The sequence below is a fragment of the Camelus ferus genome, chromosome 19 (genome assembly GCF_009834535.1).
Source record: "Camelus ferus isolate YT-003-E chromosome 19, BCGSAC_Cfer_1.0, whole genome shotgun sequence".
NCBI lineage: Eukaryota > Metazoa > Chordata > Mammalia > Artiodactyla > Camelidae > Camelus > Camelus ferus.
The window spans coordinates 28054924-28073689 of NC_045714.1; the positions used below are offsets into that span (position 1 = coordinate 28054924).

Genomic DNA, 18766 nt, shown 5'->3' on the forward strand with positions numbered 1-18766 from the left:
GCTTTCCAGCTGGTATCTTTAATTTGATTACTAATAGCTAAATTCAGTGACTGTTTCCTAACTGCCAGGCACTGGATTAGACACCTTTTGAGTACCAACACCATGAAGATCGACACTTGTTATATCCATGTTGGAGAGAAAATAAAATCAAGATCCCACAGATAGGACAAGCCTTGGGTCCATGTAACTTTGTGCGATGATACCCCAACAAGAATTCCCTTCCAAGTAAAATCGGAAATCTAAGGAACACCGGCATCTTCAGGACCTCAATCAGCAATTTTGGTGGCTGTTTTTATCAGGGGAAAACCCACACTAATGCCCCAATAAGATCTCGTATTATATTTCTAATGCTGTTTCTTAGAATTTAAGCAGAAGACTGAAGGAAAGAGCTAAGGCTCTTCTGGTTTTGCAGAGAATTACCAACGGTGCTGAAATTTGGAAAATTCAGCTTAAACACACGAGTGTTAAGAGTCCCGTGGTACCACTTGCTGTTTTCAAACCAAACTTCAGCTTAATTATTAATTAAACTGTCCCTAATGTTGAAGATGGGTTCAATGTTCATTATACTCCTTCCCCTTTAATAGTTTTAAAATTTTCCATAAGAAGTTTTTTTAGAGTCCTGTACATATCCACACTCCTCCAAAGATCCCTGCAGTGAGAGGCTGAATCATGTCAATTTTACAGAAGACACCCTTTTTTGGATAATTTTAACCTTCCCTAAAAATAAACACTCCAGTCACCAAGCCAGCGAGGGAGGGCAGCAGCTCAGGACTGCACCGTCATGGCAGATGGAGACTGAGTCCTTGTGGGAAGTGAAAGCGGTGCGCGCGGCATCGGAACTGATGCAGCGACATCTGATTCCATCAGGCCGTCTTCAAAAGAGTAAGCATTTCATCAGCTGCTGGAAGACTGCACAGCGGCTAGCAGCAATGCACGGCGACAGTCAAAAACACTGAAGCTAGAATGCGGTTTCTGCAGTTGCACGCTCTGGGGGAAGTTGGGTGGAATGCTGAGTCAAAAGCAAGTGCAGACTCATCGCTGACGAGGGGCTCTGAGGAGTGCATTCAGCGCTTCACAACTCAAGATTTCATGCCAGATTCGTACCACTGAAGGTCCTGACTCAGAATTTCATCTACAGAGGAGATATTCAAAACTTTTAGTAGAATGACATCCTTTTAGATACTTTTCTTGATACTTTTCAGTACTTTGGCTTAACTACCATAACACACACCAAGGATGTGAACACCTTAAAACGCCTCCACGTGGGCATCAACAGTAAAGCAAGCTGGAAACTCTAAAGCAGTAATTACGCTCATCCTCATCCCCAATAACCAAGAGAAGCTTCTCGAGGGTCAGATTATTCCAGCTACCTTTTGGACACCCCGGAGACCTCTCTACATATTTTAAGTACTCATTATGCTCTGTTAGAAGGCCTGTCTATGGAATTGCCAAGGAGAAACTTGCCCAAGGGTAGGCATAAGTGACGATGACCCTGTGCTATGGTCACTGGAGCAAAGGTGGCTGCCTTCCCAAAGCCACCTCAGAAGTTTGCTTATTGGGGCAAAAAGTACAGCAGACTTATAAACGATGTCACTTGGGGGTGAGGAGCCATCATGATCTACAACATGCACAGGAGAGCAGAGAGAGAGAGGCCAGCAGAGGGAGCTAACAAGGGAAACGCAGAGCACGGGCCCCCTTCTCAAAGACGGTCCACAGGGAGTGGCCAGAAGCTGTCTTCAGACCTTCACAAAGCTCAACCACAAAGCTCCGCTCCCCATCATAAAGTACCCTTTTCAGTCCCAGCGGTTTGCACAGGTTGGTTTCTTCCTCCTAAGAGCCTTGATCACCACCAGCCCAGTATAGTCCTTGCTCTCTAAATAAGGCACTAAGTTCTCTTGGGCAATTTTTTAGATCCTTGCCTTCTGCTCCCCGAGGTTCTCAGCTTGTGTGTGAAGGAGGTGGACTACATCAGTGCTTTTCAATGTGCTGTCTGTCAGGTCCCTCCGGCCCTTAAATTCCATGCAGAACCCAATATAGCCAACCCATGGCAGCCAAGACAGGCAGGAGCAGGGCCGGGATCTGGCTCAGGCCCTCCACGGAAAGCAATGTCTCCCAGGAACATGGCTGGAACCCTGAGTATGATGCTCTCCGGGTCCCAGGGTACCCTATCCTCCAAGGGGTGAGCTGCTCCACACACTGGTGCAAAGAAGGAGAGAGACAAGAGGGCGAGGACTAATCTTCCAGCCAAGACAAGAAAATGCAGGCAAGACAAGCCATCAAGCAATGGCCACGGCCTGAACCCACAGCTCCCTCGGTGAGAGCAAACGCGTCCAGTCGTGGTGGGAGGCGCCAGAGGGAGGCCAAGGTAAGTCATGCCTGACAGCTCGGTGGTCAGACAGTGACATCCCAGAGAGCACCCATGCCTCTGAATCAGCAGGCCACAAAGACAGATCAACTGCTTTTCCCTTTGGGATTTGGCTTATGCACAGTGGTTAAGGGAGTGAAAAAGAGGAAGTGAAGAAGGCAGCAGGCCGAGGTGCAGAGGCACTGGGCCCCCTTAACCCAGGCCCCCAAGGCCCAGCCAGCCTTCCTTCTGGGGTCCTTACTTGACCACAAGTGAAAAGAAAGAAAAGAAAAACGAAATAAGTCCACATAGAGACTTTTGTTTAAGGACACATATCTAAAATGAATACAGAAAGGGAGTCTAGAGAGAGAATCCAGCTTTTAAAAGCAAATTCCAGAGTTCAGACATTGCCTGGGGACTCATGAGTCCCACAAACATCAAGACTATGAACATATCTGCAGAACTATGTTGTACGATCTCTCAACATCACTTTAGACTGAACACTATCTTCTTTGGAATTATGAAGCACCTTTAGACACTGCTTAAGCACATCTTAATTTACTTGACAACGTGAAGTGTTGTTAAACCAACAGATCATTTACAAAATTTTTAAAAGAGCAGGTAAGAACCCTGGTAGCTTTAAGAAAAATTGCAAAATAAGCTACTTCATGAAACACCCTAGAAGAAAAAAGTTCATCACAATCACTAATATTTGTTGTGATGATAATGATTACAAAGAGAATGCCCACTGTTTACTAAAATGATTGCCTTCGCTAAGCACTTAGTATGCATCACTTCACTTAACCCTCACCGTAACAGTATGGTATAAATCCTGCAGTCAGTGCAGGAGATGCTAATGCTGCTGACCCAGGGAACACATTTTGAGAACCAGCACTTTGGAGACTACAGAGTCTGTCTTTTCTCTTCCTCCCCTTTGTCTCTGAGCTTTTTTGGGACCCAGTTAGCACTGCATGCCCCAGTCTCACACATCAGTCCTGGTTCGCAGGCCAGCCACCACCACAGCCCAAAACAGCCAGACTGAATGCTGGCCACCCCACATGGCTTTTTCTCTCTTCCAGAAAAAAGATACTAAAATGCCAAATAAGTCAGCTGTTCATGGACCAAAATGCATTTTCAAAATTCTTTTTTTGTTACTGTTTTTGGGGCAGTTGTTTGTTTGTTGCTTATTTTTAAGCATGCTTTCTAAATAGCAACAATATTCTAGAAATAATTTACAATATCAAAATGGATACACAAACTGAACAGTCTTATTTGAACTCCTGGTCTCAGAAAAATATGCTTGCACAGGCAAAATGTGATTATATACTTAAACAACTTTATATCAGAATTACACAAAATGAACTACAATTAATGTCTTCAACTACCATTGGCTTTGAAAAGACTCACGTCAGGTAACAAGGAAGTGAAAGGGGAAGGATGCTAACACTTCCTAAGTGATGACTCTGTGCTGAGATGGACAATTATCCCAGAAGGAAGTTTAAATTAAAACTATTTAATTAACCTTATTTAACAGATGGGTACAAAAGCTCAGAAGGATTTAGATCACTTTCCAAAGTGCAGGTTAATGGTAAGGCTGGGTTCAAACCCAGACCTCTCTCTGCCTCCAAAGCCCAAATTCTTCCCACTATATCATACATAAAAAATTCCTCAAATAAAAATTTCTGTAGTTATAAAAATGTAGGGCTAAACAGGTCCTTAGAGACTTGCTAATTCAACAGCTCATTAAGTAGATACTAATAGATAAGAACAGACATGGTAAGCAATCCCCAAAGATGACCACCAATTCCTCCCCTATATAAGCACACCGCTGCTCCCACCAAGAGGCGGAGTTCATCTCCTCTCTCTCGGCCTTGTGATTTGCTGACCAATAGAACGTGGTGGAAGAAAGAGTTTGCCAGTTCCAGACATGGCCCTCAGGAAGCCCAGCAGCTTCCACCATCATGTTCTCTGGGAAGCCAGTGCCAGGCTGGAAGGAAGCGCAAGCTAGACTATGGAATGACAGACACCTTATAAAGAGAGAGGGGCCCCATGGGGGAGGGCGGAACATGGGAGTGAAGCCCTCCTGAGCTTGCCAGCCCAGTCTGTATCTGACTGATCCAAGTGAGTGACCCAGTCAATGCCATGCAAAGCAGAAAAACTGCCCAGTTAGATTTTCTGACCCAGGGAATTAGGAAAAGTTTGGGGCTGGTTGGTTACACAGCTATAGATAACTGAAACAAGAGGTTAACTGACCCATCCATAATCAAGAATCAACAGTAAGGACCAAAAATCTAAGCTCCCTGACTTTTAGCCCTGACCACCTGCCACTGTCGCCCACCATGTAAACTGACCCCAAGCAGAGCACCCCAAACACCGAGAGACCTATGGCTTTGCCACAACAGCCTATGAAGAAACAGATCTGAACAAAGTGACGGTACTCATTTGTTCACAACTGAGCTATTCAGGGCAGTCTCTGTGTTTACTAACCTGTTGCTATGATCATTTCGACACATGAATTTCTCATTACAAACCCCCTGAGGACAGGGACAGGCAATCATCACTCTTGTCCGCGTCTCTAGTACCTAACCCAGGGCCTTGCACACCAGGGATAAATGAAGATTTGCTAACTGACACCTCACATAGGAAAAGAATTAGACTAGTCCTCACCTCAAAGAATTATGAGACCAAAAACAAGTAAGAGGCCCAGGCCAAGTGCCTCTAATACTATACAGGATATCACTGCAAAGTAATTACTGAGGGCCCATGACATGCAGAAAGTGTTCTTTTCCCAAACACTTTAACAGCACTGTCTTTTATTATAACTCTGATTTTATCTTTCATTTCTTATATTTTATTATGACAAGAAACCCTGTCAAACAGATAGGCATAGTAGCACCATCCCATAGCTGAAGAAATGGGTGCTCAGAGAAATAACACAATTCACCCAGTCATCCACACTGCACAAATGAAGCCACAACATGAAATCAGGAAACAAGATTAGAAGTCTGATGCTAATTTCACCCTCTAGAACCCTTTCCTCAAAAACCTGATGATCTAAATTTCAAGAAGGACTGTAAAAGAATCTAGAGTAACCTGAATATAGAGAATCACAGAAAGTTAGAACGAGACAGATTTCAACACTGACCCGCAACAGTGAATTCTTCAGGTCAAGGGAATTGGGATGCTAGACCTGGCCCAGGCCTTCCCAGAATCTACACGACACTCCATCTTTGTGAAACAGCATAACATTCTTTCCCACCTCAGATCAGACTCGCAAAAGATAGCACCTGCCTGACTGTGTAGGGTCACCATTACAAACTCATGATTTGATGTTTCTAGTAGTCTTAAAATCAGAATGCTATTGTCACATGCTACTCACATGCAACGAAGTGACATATGCCATGGCCTAGCTTCCTTTATTACTTAATCATGGGTATTCCAAGAGGTTATGGCCACAGAAGAATCTACAAGGACAGCAGGAGTAAGCAAACACTGTACATCTTTACATGATGCGGCTAATGACTGGACTGCTGCACACGGGGGCCATTTCAGTAAAATGTTATTTCCATGGACGCCCCCTGCCTGGGATCCTAGGATGTAAGCACACTCCGTTAGTCCCCACCCCACCTCTCACTTCCTCAATCTCCATCCCCCAAACTCACCGTAACAATAACAATAAGGAAATGTGAGTAGGAAAAGCTATATCTGTAATAACACTGTCACTTCACGGACTCTCTCCCAGGCGAACCCCTCCAGTCTTTACTGCTAGGAACAGGGCTGGGCAGGGCCCCGGAGCTTTCCAGGGACCAAGGGGATCCTCACTCTCAGCCCCTCACTTCCACTTCCAGAATCTGGAAGGGAAGCAGGCCAGAGGCAGTCTAGTGTCACCGAGAATGCTTTCCGTGAGGCCGCTGTGGATAGTTCGGGTTGTTCGGATGGTTTTCTACGGCTGTGGTTAATGGTGGTGTTTCCTGGTGAGAACTGCAAGACAGAGTGATCTAAATATCCACAGGCCTAACAGCCTACAGACAACTCCCAGGCAAACAAACACAGGCATTTAGGACGTCATGATAATTTAGGAATGAGCCAGCGATTTTCAAAGCACTTTGGTTGTTGTGATTCCTCGGATCACAGTGTCTGCAGAGAGTGACTTTACAACACACGGAACAATGATGCCCTCTACAGCCCTCAGAGAGAATCCAAGGAACTTTCTGAGCTCTTGTATCTCTGGCAATCCTGAATCTACTTTCCCACTAAGAATTATTTTTTTACATTAGAATAAGTTAATAACATAACACATACTTATATGTGCTTTGTATGCAGGTTGGAAAAAAATTGAAGTATCAGGGTCTAACATTAAGGTGTTAACTGAAATAAAACAATGATGGCCAAAGAATTAACATCATTATACTGAAATAATTTACTTTCCTGAGGGCCACTGTCATTTTGGCTATTAGCAGAGGCTATTTTCAAAGGAATTAGCTTAAAATATTTTCCAAGTGGAACTGTAGACTGTAGACTCTTGAAAGGAAAAATAGGTTGAGGTGAAAAAAAACTGTTTTTTAAAGAAAAGAAATACACTACAAATGGAACACTATAGTATTCCCTGTCTGGAACAGAAAAAGGACCAGTGAGAAATAACTCTGTGCTTGAGTGACTTCCCTGTTCTCCATAAGCCACAAGGAAAGAAACCCCTCATCTTTGTAATAAGGAAAGTAAGGAATGCTGGGTACCTCGGAAATGCTCCAGATTACTCAAGGCAGATACAAAAGAAGCAAGCAGAGCACAGGTCCTTCTTCTCAGGAAATGTGACTGCAAACAGTATGTTGTCAAAGCAGGGACCGATGTATAGAATACATACAACACCCGACAATGTAAGCTGCAGACAGCAGGCAAAGGAACAAAGTGAGGGGTAATCAATGCAGGCAAAGTTTAGATCTTGTGTGAAAAAAAAAGGTGAGTCTTTAGTCAAGCCTGGAAAAAAGCTGATGGGAACAGACTGAAAAAGAAAACAGAGAACAGGGAGAGAAAAAAACCACAGGCTAGATCACTGCAGGAAATGCAAATGCATCAGTTTCATAGAATAGGTGGGCCACGTTCCCAAGTTCCACGATGAAAACATGGGTCAGAGTTAAAGAGGAAGGGGAGAATTGTTATCAGAGTGCCTTAAATTTAGCTGGAGAGTTTAGATGAGATCGGATTAAATAAAAGGAATTACTCTGACCATTTAAGCAAGAAAGAAATATGATAAAAAAACGGTGTTAAGAAAACATTTTTGTGGCCTTTGTCTAGATGTACTGGAATGATAGCACAAGAAAGGCACAGAGATCGTCCAGAGATTACTGCAGAAATATAAACAACCTGTAATTTGAATTTGTAAGAAAAGGAGAGAAAAGATGCAAGTCCAGGATACTGTATCGAAGAAGAGAGATGCATTAAGTTGGTAGGTGACTGTGAATGAAGGACAAGGGAAACATCATAACTGGGCAAGCCAGGGGCATTCAAAGCCAAAGCCAATTTAGAAGAAAACTGTGATAAACTGAATTCTTAGTTTGAACTTTTAAGGATCAATTTAGATAGAGACTTCATGGAGGATTTATTTTGTTAGGACACTTCGGTTTTATTCTTTCCTAAAATTTAGTGGAGAGTCATTACTTAGAACTTGACTGATATGAAAATATTTGCATAAATCTTTTTTTCAATATAATACACAAAATCAGTGCATCTATTTCCAAGTGAATATTGATGGCAAAGCGCCACTTTCCCCTTTAAGTAATTGAAAAATCTAGGACACAGAATTTAAGTTATTCACTGAGGCAAAACAGCAAGACAAAAGCCCATTTGCTCATAACTTTCTCTCTCTCTCTCTGGAAGTTCAAAGAGTTACTCTTCACTTCTACTTTTACTATAAAGAGAAAATTACTGTCAATTCTTAGGCATATTTCTCTTTTTGCGGTTGTTCTAAAGAATGCAGAGACTAAGGTTAACTGAAATTCAGAAAAGAACATAAAACTGTAATTGCTACAAAGGAGTGGAAAGAAAAACACAGATAGTAAAGCTGCAGGGAGATTTTTTAAAAAAATTTAAAATCTCCCCTCTTCTCGTTAACATTAATCGAATCTTCAATCTGTTACTTGAGATTCAGAAAATAACTTAGTCTTCACATCCCAAAAGTCCAGAGCACTGCACCACCCTCCGCCCCCAAATAAAAAGTGGACAACTATCAACAGCAAAAGTAAAAGCTCCAAGTCTCCTGGAGTGGGTGGGAAGGAGGAGGAGGAGGTCATTCCACACTCCCTGTGGAAGGAGACAAAGCCAGATCCACATTCCAGGGAAATCTGGCTGGTCTGAGTTTTTCCTTAAATACAGATTGGCTTGTCACTAAGCCAGGCGCTGTAATCTTCCCAGGCTGCCACTGCTAGGGAAGGCAGGAATCCCTTCTAATTAATCAAGCCCTCCCAACAAAAATTTTCCCACCCACAACAAAGTGGGCTAGGGGGAGGGGGAGTAGCAGAGAAAGCTTTGTAGCCAAAAGAATTCTAGACTTTGGTGTAATACCTAACTAATCCAAGAAAACAGATGCAGGAAGCAGAGGAAATGATCTACAAACAGAGACAGACAATGAAGTAGGAACCTTTCACAATACTGCTCAGCTGGAAACCCAAGTTAAAAATTTAAAACCGTAAGGTTGGAATTATAATTGAACGGCAGTAAGACTGGGCAACATGAGCTTTTAAAACACCTGTAGAGCAGGGGATGGACCCATAAACTTTTTGGACATAGATATCATGCATTTGGTTTGATACTTTTAGCAATAATTTCTAGCTCAAATTTTTTTTTTTTTCAAAATTTTGTGTTTTAGTAGATAAAAGTCCATAATTAACACATCACATGTCCATGTCTGTTTCTTGCTTCCAATTGCAAAAGAAATAGCGTTGCCTTGGCCTTCCTGATTTGCCCTGCCCTTGCAGCCAGTTTAACCTAACGTAACTCTATTGAAAGCTCTGACAAGGTGCAGGGAGGCAGGAATACAGAAGGAGGCAGTGATTTAGACCCACGCTGTCCAGTTCAGCTCCCCATGTGGTCTGCTGAGCACCTGAAATGTGGCCAGTAGGAACTGAGAAGTACGTTAAGACAGATAATGCGTTTATATGCCTGTCAGCTTACATCATATATAGATATTTCACACTTTGCAGGCAATAAGGTCTTTGCTGCAACTGTCCATTGTAGCACAAACGCAGCCAGAGACAATATGCCAACAGATGGGAGAGTCTGTGTTCTAATAAAACTTTATTTACAAAAACAAGTGGCTAGTCTATAGGATGTTAAGCTGCTGACCCCTGGTCCCTAAGGAACTTAGGAAAGTTCTAAAATACTGGAGTGGGTGCAGAGCTCAAATTAAGATCACTGAGGAGCCTTGGGAGACATGCATCTGCTACCACTACTACTTTCCACTGAGAAAGCAGTCACTGGAGTATAGGACACATCTTCCTGCCATGAGCTGCAGTGGCCCAGAAGCCAAGAGACCCTGAAAACTGTGGTTCCAAGGACTTTCTCATCCATACACCGCTGCCATTTTCTGAAATTATGGTCTAGCAGTCATTTATAAGAAAATAAGTTCAAGGCCAGAGTCACAGCAGTTTTTAAAAAGAGCCCTCTTCTATGCAGGAAGGTCAGAAGACCTCTCTCCATGTGAAGAAGAATAAGCTGTTTGCAATGGATAAGTAATACCACTCCCAGGAAAGTCTCAGAACAAACAACTGAGACGCAAGTGGCAAACTGGTATTCAGAGGTTTTCTGTTACTTTGGAAATCATGCTCTATCCAAGTATTTTCAACCCCAAATGGTCAAAAGTAAATGCATCTATATGGATTCACTTTTAACTTTTATTCACTCCTTTTAACTTTTATTCACTTTTAACTTTTATTCACTCATTTGATTTTTCATCATAGTAATCCATATACATAGATTAAAATGATACATCAAAAACAGGCCTCTTCTGCACTATCCTGCCTCCATCTTCCTTCCCAACTCTCACTCACTAGGACCAACCATGCTGTTAGCCATTTCATCTGGTATGCACTAAGTGGTTCTAAATACTTTGTTTATACCGCAATTTCTTACTATTTCAGGTTTAAATACTATCTATGGAAAATGAAAACATAATGCCTACAACCCACGCTCCCACAAGTCTCCCTCCCCAGCCTTCCAAAACTGGAGATGACAACACATGAAATGTACCCGTTGTTCAAAGCTGAGCCATGTAGTGCACTATGCTCACCTTCCCATTTTGCATAATCTTTTGTTTCCTTAGTATTAAGGGTTATATCCTTTTCCGTTTGTTTAGTTTCCAATATTCCTACTATAAATCGTTCCTACACTCTCTGACAGACTTATAAAAACTCCTCTCAACGCATTTAAATACATGTGGTATTTTATTCATTTCATTTTTTGTTGGAAACATCTTTCATGGACTCCTCTCCTCTGTCCTGGTCCAATCAGACTGGCTGCTGTCTAGGAATGATACACGGTTGATCATCATGGGATTTACTTAGGCCCTTACCTACTGGATTCTCTTTTTTCCTGGATCCCCTATCTCACCCTTTCTCTGTTCACCCCCTCATTTGGGAAAAATCACATCTTTCCTAAAATAGAATACATTAGAAGGAAATTCTTTTTTCAAACTGCAAGTCTGAAAACATCTCTATTTCACCTTAACATGTGATTCAATGTTGGGCTGTGAAAAGAATTCAGGGTTGGAAAGCATTATCCTTGGAATACTGAAGGAATTGTTCCATCGTCCCCAGCTGTGGCTGCTGAGAAGGCTGTTCTGAATCTGATCCTCTGAATGGGACCTGTTTTTCTTTTAGAATATTCTCTGAATTCCCAGTGTTATGAAATTTTAGGATGATGTGCTTTAGTACAACTTGTTTTCATTGTCTTTTTTAGGTGCCCACCTACAGAAACGTTCAAATAGTGTCGTCATTTCTAGTAATTATATTGTATTATTTCTTTCATAAGTTTCCTCTCCACCATTTGCTTTCCTTTCTAGAACTCCAATGTTTCATATCAAGATTGTACCTCTATTTTTCCTGGGTTATCTTCCCATTTTTTATCTATCATCTTTTTGCTCCACTTTCTGGGCAGTATCCCTTTATCCATCTTCCCATACACTTTACTAAATTTTTATTTCTATTATATTTTTAATTGACAAATGTTCTTTCCTATTTTTAGGAATTTCTCTTGTTCACAATATCCTGAACTTGTTACATAGTTATAATAGCCTCCTTTTTTGCTCTGAGGACACAAATTATAATATTTTTAAGTCTTTTTCTTGCTCACTAGAATCTCTCTGACCCTCCAGATTTGTTAATTTTTTTTTCTCTTTTTCTCAGTTCTCTGTTTCTGAAGTTTTCCTTAAATCTCTGATGGTACTCTTTTGTCCATTCTTAGTTAAAAATAGACAATGAAATGCTGATTTGAAACTATGTGTACATAGGTGGCACTTATTGGCTGCTGAGTTTCGGAATCCAGTGGGACCCCATTTGGTAGGGGGATGCCAGATACAGGCTCTACTGATATCAGACAAGCAGATTTTAGGTTAAGAAGTGTAACTAGCAATAAAAGGAGGTACCTCATAATGATTAAAGACGCTGTTCAACAGAAAAGGCAATCATTAATTTGTACATCCCTACAATAGAGGCTCCAGATTTACGAAGCAAGTATCAATAAAAGGACAAATATACAAATCTAAAATCAACTTTCAATTCTTCATATCAGCTTAGCACATAATACAAAGCTTGACACATAAATAAGTGCTCAATTTGTAAATATCCTCATATAATTCTCTTTGGTTCATATGGGTAAGTTTGTCCATAATTTTTGGAACGGAAGTTATTTAAAAGAGATTTTCCTTCATTCTCTTGAAAAACTTTGGCTTTCCTGAAAATGCAATTTAAAAAAAAAATCTCTGCTCTCTGACCAAGGAGGTAACATGGATGCCTGCCATCCACCCAGGGCTTTGAGGTAGAGAGGAAAAGGAAGAACAGCAAGAAAAATACTGAAAAATACTAAAAGCATTAAGCTTGTGCCATACTCTGTTGTGAGTTGCAAAGTCAGACTACCCACAAGGTGGTCGAGCCCCAAGCCACGAAATTAATATAAATCTGGTCTCAAACCACCAAAATGTCAATGGCTCCAGCAGAAGCAAATTTGAAACTGCTCCACTGCTCTGCAGGGCTGGGTTCACAGGTCTTTCCACCAGTGTATTTCACACTTGGTAAATAACAGTGGAAATAACAGAACAATCTAAAAGAGGCTATAATAAATCACTTTGAGATTATGAAGGAGATAAAAGAAGGATATGAAACATACGGAAAAACAAGACAAGTATACAAAAAAAGAACTCCTAGAATTTGAATTTAAAAAAAGTAACCAAACACAAATTCTCAAATAAAAAATAAAGTCACTAAAAAAAAAAAATTAAAAGGTAGATCAAATACAGATTAAAAAGCAGATTAAATACAGATAAGAAGCTTGTGGTGAATGGGAAGGAGCCTGATAGAAAGCACTCTGAACGCAACATAGACACATGGAGAGGAGATAAAAAGGAAAGGGCAAATGGCCAAGCAGCTCACACATAAGGCTACTGGAGTGGAGTTCATCACAGAAGGCACCTGGTGACAGCGGCAGTAGCAGACGTGCATGTCCTCTGCTGCCCATGACCCTCTAGGGCAACGCACAGCAGTCTGGCTGGGCAGGATGGCAGATGTTCGGAATGGGATCCCAAGCTTGGGTTGTGGAACTTTTAAGCTGCATGATTAGGGAAAGCACTGGTCCCTTGCCTGGGTGATCAGAGGCAGGGATACCATCACAATATGATGTGTAGAATCTTCCATATAATGTGTCAGAACTCTGTCTATCCCAAACCTGCTGGCTTGATACCCAGGGTTGGGGTAACTGCCCCGCCTGGCATGATCTGGGAGCTAAGTCCCAGTCTTGCTAGTGCAGCTGTAAGATGACGCGATCTGGTAGCAGAATCTGCCACGTCAGTGTGTTTGCCTTGGAAATCAATAGACCCATCTCTGGCATAATTAGGGGCCTGGGCACCAAGCTTCGCGGCTGATGAGGATTGTATGCTTGGCTGGACCACAGCCAGTCTGGGAGAAGCTTTGCAAGAGGCCCAGTCCTCTTCTGAGCAGACACCCTGCGGAGGCTCAGTCCTGAGTTAATATCGCCCTCTAGCACGTAAGAAACCACTGTACAACACTATCCAACAAACCGTCTAAGAGTTCCAGACGAAGAGAAGAGAAAGAGAGGAGCAGAACCTAAAGAGAAAAAGGTTGAAATTTTCCAAAATTGATGACAGACTTGACTCTTCCATAAGAAGATGTACATGTACCCCAAGCCAGACAGATAAAAAAGTCTGTATCTTGAGATTTCACAGTGAAACTGGAGAATATCCAAGACAGAAATAAAATCTTAAGAGCAATCAGAGAGAACCAAGATATTTTGATAAGGAAGATAAGATAACAAAGAAAGGAATCAGGACAGGCTGGCGGCAGACTTCTATGCTGACCAGTCTCTACAGATGCACCCCCAAACTCTCCCCTCCCCGTGAGCACAAGCTGCCTTTCACAACAAGAGCTGCGGCCTCCCTGGGGCTGGCCGTTTGAGGGCTCTGACCAAAGGAATATACAGGAAGTGGCATCTGAGAGTTCTGAGCCCAGCTCTTCAAGGGACTGTCAAATTATACTTCTTTCTTCCTGCAACTCATGCTCTGAGACACCATCCCTCAAAACTCAGCAACCAAGCTAGAAGCCCAGGCTACACAGAGTGACCACCTGAATGAGAACTGAAGGGCGACAATTAACAGCCCCAGGTGAGCTTCCAAGCACAGCCAGGATCAACTGATGGTCCTGGGCACTGTCATCACTGAGGTGCCAGCTGATCTGGGTCCCCAGATGCTGCAGCCCCAGCCAACGTCAAAAGGAAGGACCCCCCAACTAATACCAGGCAACCTACAGAATCCTGAGAGAGAATAAAATGGCTTGTGCTTTAAGTCACTACAGTTTAAGGTGGTTTTTAAGCGTCAACTGATAATTAAAACCTTTCTCAGTTTCAATAACAGATTTCAGAAGACAATGTAAACATATCTTTAGAGTGCTGAGTGGAAATAATGTTCAACCCAAAATTCCAAAACAAACTTTGCTCTCTAAAGTAAAACCAAAACGCATTTTGAGACAGACAAATAGTGAAAGGTTACCGCTTACAATCTTTCACAGAAATAAATACTACATACAGAATATACAGATACTAGAAATAATTGCAAGCAATGAAATGTATAAATATGTTGTAAGTCTAAGCAAGCATTGACTTGGTAAAGATAAGACACAACTACAATATCAAATAGTATCTGATCTGGTTAACTATTATAATTTGTTTTGGTGTTTTGAATTTCTGCTTACTGAAACACTAGCATAGAGAAATGTCCTAATAACAAGCATATGTGAAAGCATCCTTTGTACACTCATTCCTCTCAGAAGACTGGATCTGCAGTTGGTTGGATGTAGGATCCTCAGATGCAGAACCTGGGGGATCTACTGTACTCGCTATTTGTCAATTCTTCCTCTCTTTCCCCACCACCCCTCACAGGTGACCCTCCCATCCTTCTCCACCTGACATGGTCTCGGATCCAGCCATCAAGGGATAAAGAAGAGATGCTTGTAAGAGGAAGACAGAAGAGGGCAGCCAGGCGAGAACGCAGCCCGGTGCAGCATTTGCTGCCTGCCTCTTTACTTTCACCTGCATTATCATTCATGGACCAGCAATGTGGTCATTTTTTATATTAAGGATCAAGTTATGCCAAAAAGGTATCTTACCAAAGAATTTAAGCAAGAAACTCCCATGACCAAATGAACTACTCATTTCTTCCCCATCTCATTCTTAACATGCAAATTTTCAATCACCAACTTCAAGTTTTCAGTAGTGCCCCAAATTTAAAGAGTAGAAGGAAAGTTCAGGGCTTCAATTTTCAATTAGCATAGAACTCAGTTATAGCAGAAAAATGATTAACCATTTTTAAAAAGGCTATTAAGCATTACTTACTTTAACAGCAAATTTCTTTGATGCCATGGCTTACTGGTTCCAGAGTAATTACAGACCTTTAATAGAAGAAAAAAGAAAGTTACAAATAGGTCTATCAAAGTCTCTTTCTAGTTGGATATAATATAGGAGAAAGTTTGGCTGAATAATCAAATATCAATAGTTATTTTTACAAGATGAATGTTCACTTATACCTGGTCTTAATAAAAATATTACATTGAATCAGCAATTTAAAAACTGCCCAAAGAAAAGCACAGACCCAGATGTATCCTACCAAACTGTTTAAAGAAGGATTAATACCAATCCTTCACAAACTATTTTAAAGAAATAGAAGCATGAAAAAACTTCTCGTATTACTCTAAGAGGCCAGTATTACTCTGATACCAATACCAGAGATACCACAAGAAAGGAAATCTACACACCAGTATTCAACAAAATATTACAAACCAAACCTAGCAACATATAAAAAGGATTATACACCATGACCACATTAGATTTATCATAGGAATATAAGGTTGGTTTTACAACAGAAAATTAATCAATATAATACACTATTTTAATAGAATAAAAGGAAAAAACAAAACACATGATCATCTCAAATTTGGAAAAGATTAACAAAACCCAACACATTTTTTTCTTTTGTCTTTGTTTATTTAATTAAACTTGTAAAGGTTAATAAATATAGTCCAGAGTTAGTAGGTTGGTATTATAACATTTATTAAAATAATGCTATGGGTTAACAGAAATAGCAAAGAATCAAAGAATTAAAATGCAAGCTATGTAAAATCCCAACTAAAACCCAAAAGTGTTTAATGTATTCCTCCATTAGCTAAAAGCCCAAGAAAGACAAGACACCCAATATAATAAAGTACTGCAAAACAATTGGCAATTTTCAATTATCAAAATTGTGGATTTTCAACATTATAAACTGACTATACCTCAATAAAAATTAAAAAAAAAAGAATCAAAAAAATTGTGGATTTTGTATCCTTTTCTCAATCAAGAAAAAAATTCTTTTTGAATGTTATATAACATACATATAAAACAATATAGAAAAATACACTATAAACTTGTAACAATGTAAATACATCATCTTACACGTTTCTCATAGGCAATAGGTTGGTTACGGCACACTCATATAGCATGAAACTACTAAGATAATAAAGAACAGACAAAAACACATGTCAGCTGTACAGTAATATACAAGCGATACTCCCATCTACCTGCACTAAAAAGTTACATAAGACTGTCAGAAAAAAAAGTCTTAAAAACTACATATTTTAATAAGAAATAAATTCAATAAAGAATGATAATACTGAGAACCAAGGCATTCAGAGATTCCAAAAGTCATGCTTTTTTTTAGTTTATCCAAAATTTTGTCAACTAAGTTTTCAAAAGTTTGTTCAGAGCCAACATTACTTATAAATGTCACACATTTATTTCACACATTTACTTTTCTCCCCATAAAAGGCCTTTGATAAACATCTAAAATGTCCAGGTGTAACATAGTTGAGATGAAATTGGATCAAATACTGGTATCGTTTTTAAACTATCACCTCAAGTGTTTTGAGTGTTGCAAATTTATTCAACCAACCAAACAAAATAAAAATCAAAATGGCACAGCATATATTGTAAATAAATCAAAACAACTATATGTGTAATAGAAAGACAAAGCAGTGGCACATTACACCAAAGCTAGCTGAATACAAAATAATGAATGTCTATTGCATAGTAAGTAAACTGAGAATGGTTTCCAAGTGAGGCAAGATAGAGGAGGAGGTCACCATGAAGGTGGAGGTCACCATGAAGCTGCTTTCTGAGCTTACTGCTGACCTTTGACTGTGAAGCTGTGAAGGTTTACAAGAGGGAAGGAGTTGATAAGCTGGGGACCCACTGCCACCTGGTATTTGCCACATCTGGTACCAAGCAGTTAATGATTATGTAAGAGTTTAGATGTAGGCTTTGCGCACAAGTCACTTCAACTACAAAACTAACTGAACTTCATAAGAAATTGGAAGTTTAAAGTCACATGTAGTTGAATATTTATACACACAATGATGCTAGTTTTTCACATTCTTTTAAAGTTAAAAAAAGAAAGGAGAGTGTGTATGGGGGTGGTGGGCGGGGTGGCTTAGGTTACTAAAGCCAGCAGAGATGGACTACCCAAGTGGCCTGGTAGGGCAGAAACAATTCTGATTAAATTTGGGTTATTTAAAAACATTGTTTTCCAGAACAAAAATCACAAAGATTCATTTTTGTGAAAAAGATGGCTAAGTATACGCTTACCTCCAATTAGTCAGAGAAAAACCCAACACTCCACCCACCGCCCTGAATAAAATAAAGCTCTAATTTTGCCTATGGACTGATATTCAAATTACACATAATTTTTATTTCAGAATCCTTTGGGCTAATATTAAATATGCAATAACTGAAAGCACTCACTTATGCTTTTAAAAGAAGGATGTTTTAAAACTTACTTGTAAAGTATTAGAAAAGTTATCAAATTTTTTCACAGTATCAGATTTGGCAAATTTATATCAAGGTAACGTGGCAAAAATCATACAATTCAAACCATTAACTGAAATATTTGTCTCCCTTCAAATCTTCTTTCACATACTGGGTGATTGAGGAACATGAATTAACCTGTATTCTTAGGGAGGAGCTGATCTTACAAGATACTTGACTAAATAACCATGAAGGAACATAAGGTACTTTCTTTTCTTTAGACTTATTCCAATACTTAAAAAAAAAAAAAAAGACAAAAGGCTGTTTTAATATTTTGTTTCTTGACAACCACCAGAAAAAAATCATTTAATGAAATAAAAGGTTTCTTTGTTCTTTTTCTTTTTTTAATAACACTTGAAAGTAAAAAATGCTACGTTTCTGAAAATATATATATTTTTTCCTGCACCAGCACACTTGTATAGTAGAAGTATGTACTTTTCATTTATTTCAATGCACTACACTTAATATACAATCTCACTACATGCATACAGCATACAGGTAAGCATGGCTTTTACACCCTTAATGTAAAAAACACATAATCATCTCAAGTTTAGGAAAGATTAACAAAACCCAACACATTTTGTTTTGATTAAAAAAACCCCAGTACACTGGGAATAAAAGGAAGCGTACTCAACCTGATAAAGAGCACCTATGAAAAATCCACAGCTAAAATCATACTAAGTGATGAAAGACTGAAAGCTTTCTCCTCAAAGAGGAAAAGATAGTGATGTCTGCTCTTGCCACTTCCCCTCAACATTGTATCAGAGGTTCTAGCCAGGGCAATTAGGCAAGAAATAGAAATAAAAGGCGTCC

At 40.1% G+C, this 18766-nt stretch overlaps 1 protein-coding gene across 2 annotated transcripts in view; it reads right to left on the reverse strand.

Moving 5' to 3' along the window:
* SLX4IP (SLX4 interacting protein) overlaps positions 1 to 18766 on the reverse strand; it is a 169681-nt gene that overhangs the window by 133219 nt on the left and 17696 nt on the right. For both annotated transcript variants that reach the window (XM_032461826.1, XM_014561272.2), the window contains one exon: positions 15452 to 15507. In XM_032461826.1, the coding sequence (XP_032317717.1) occupies positions 15452 to 15478 (27 nt within the window). In that variant the 5' untranslated portion in view covers positions 15479 to 15507. The remainder of the gene's footprint in view (positions 1 to 15451; positions 15508 to 18766) is intronic.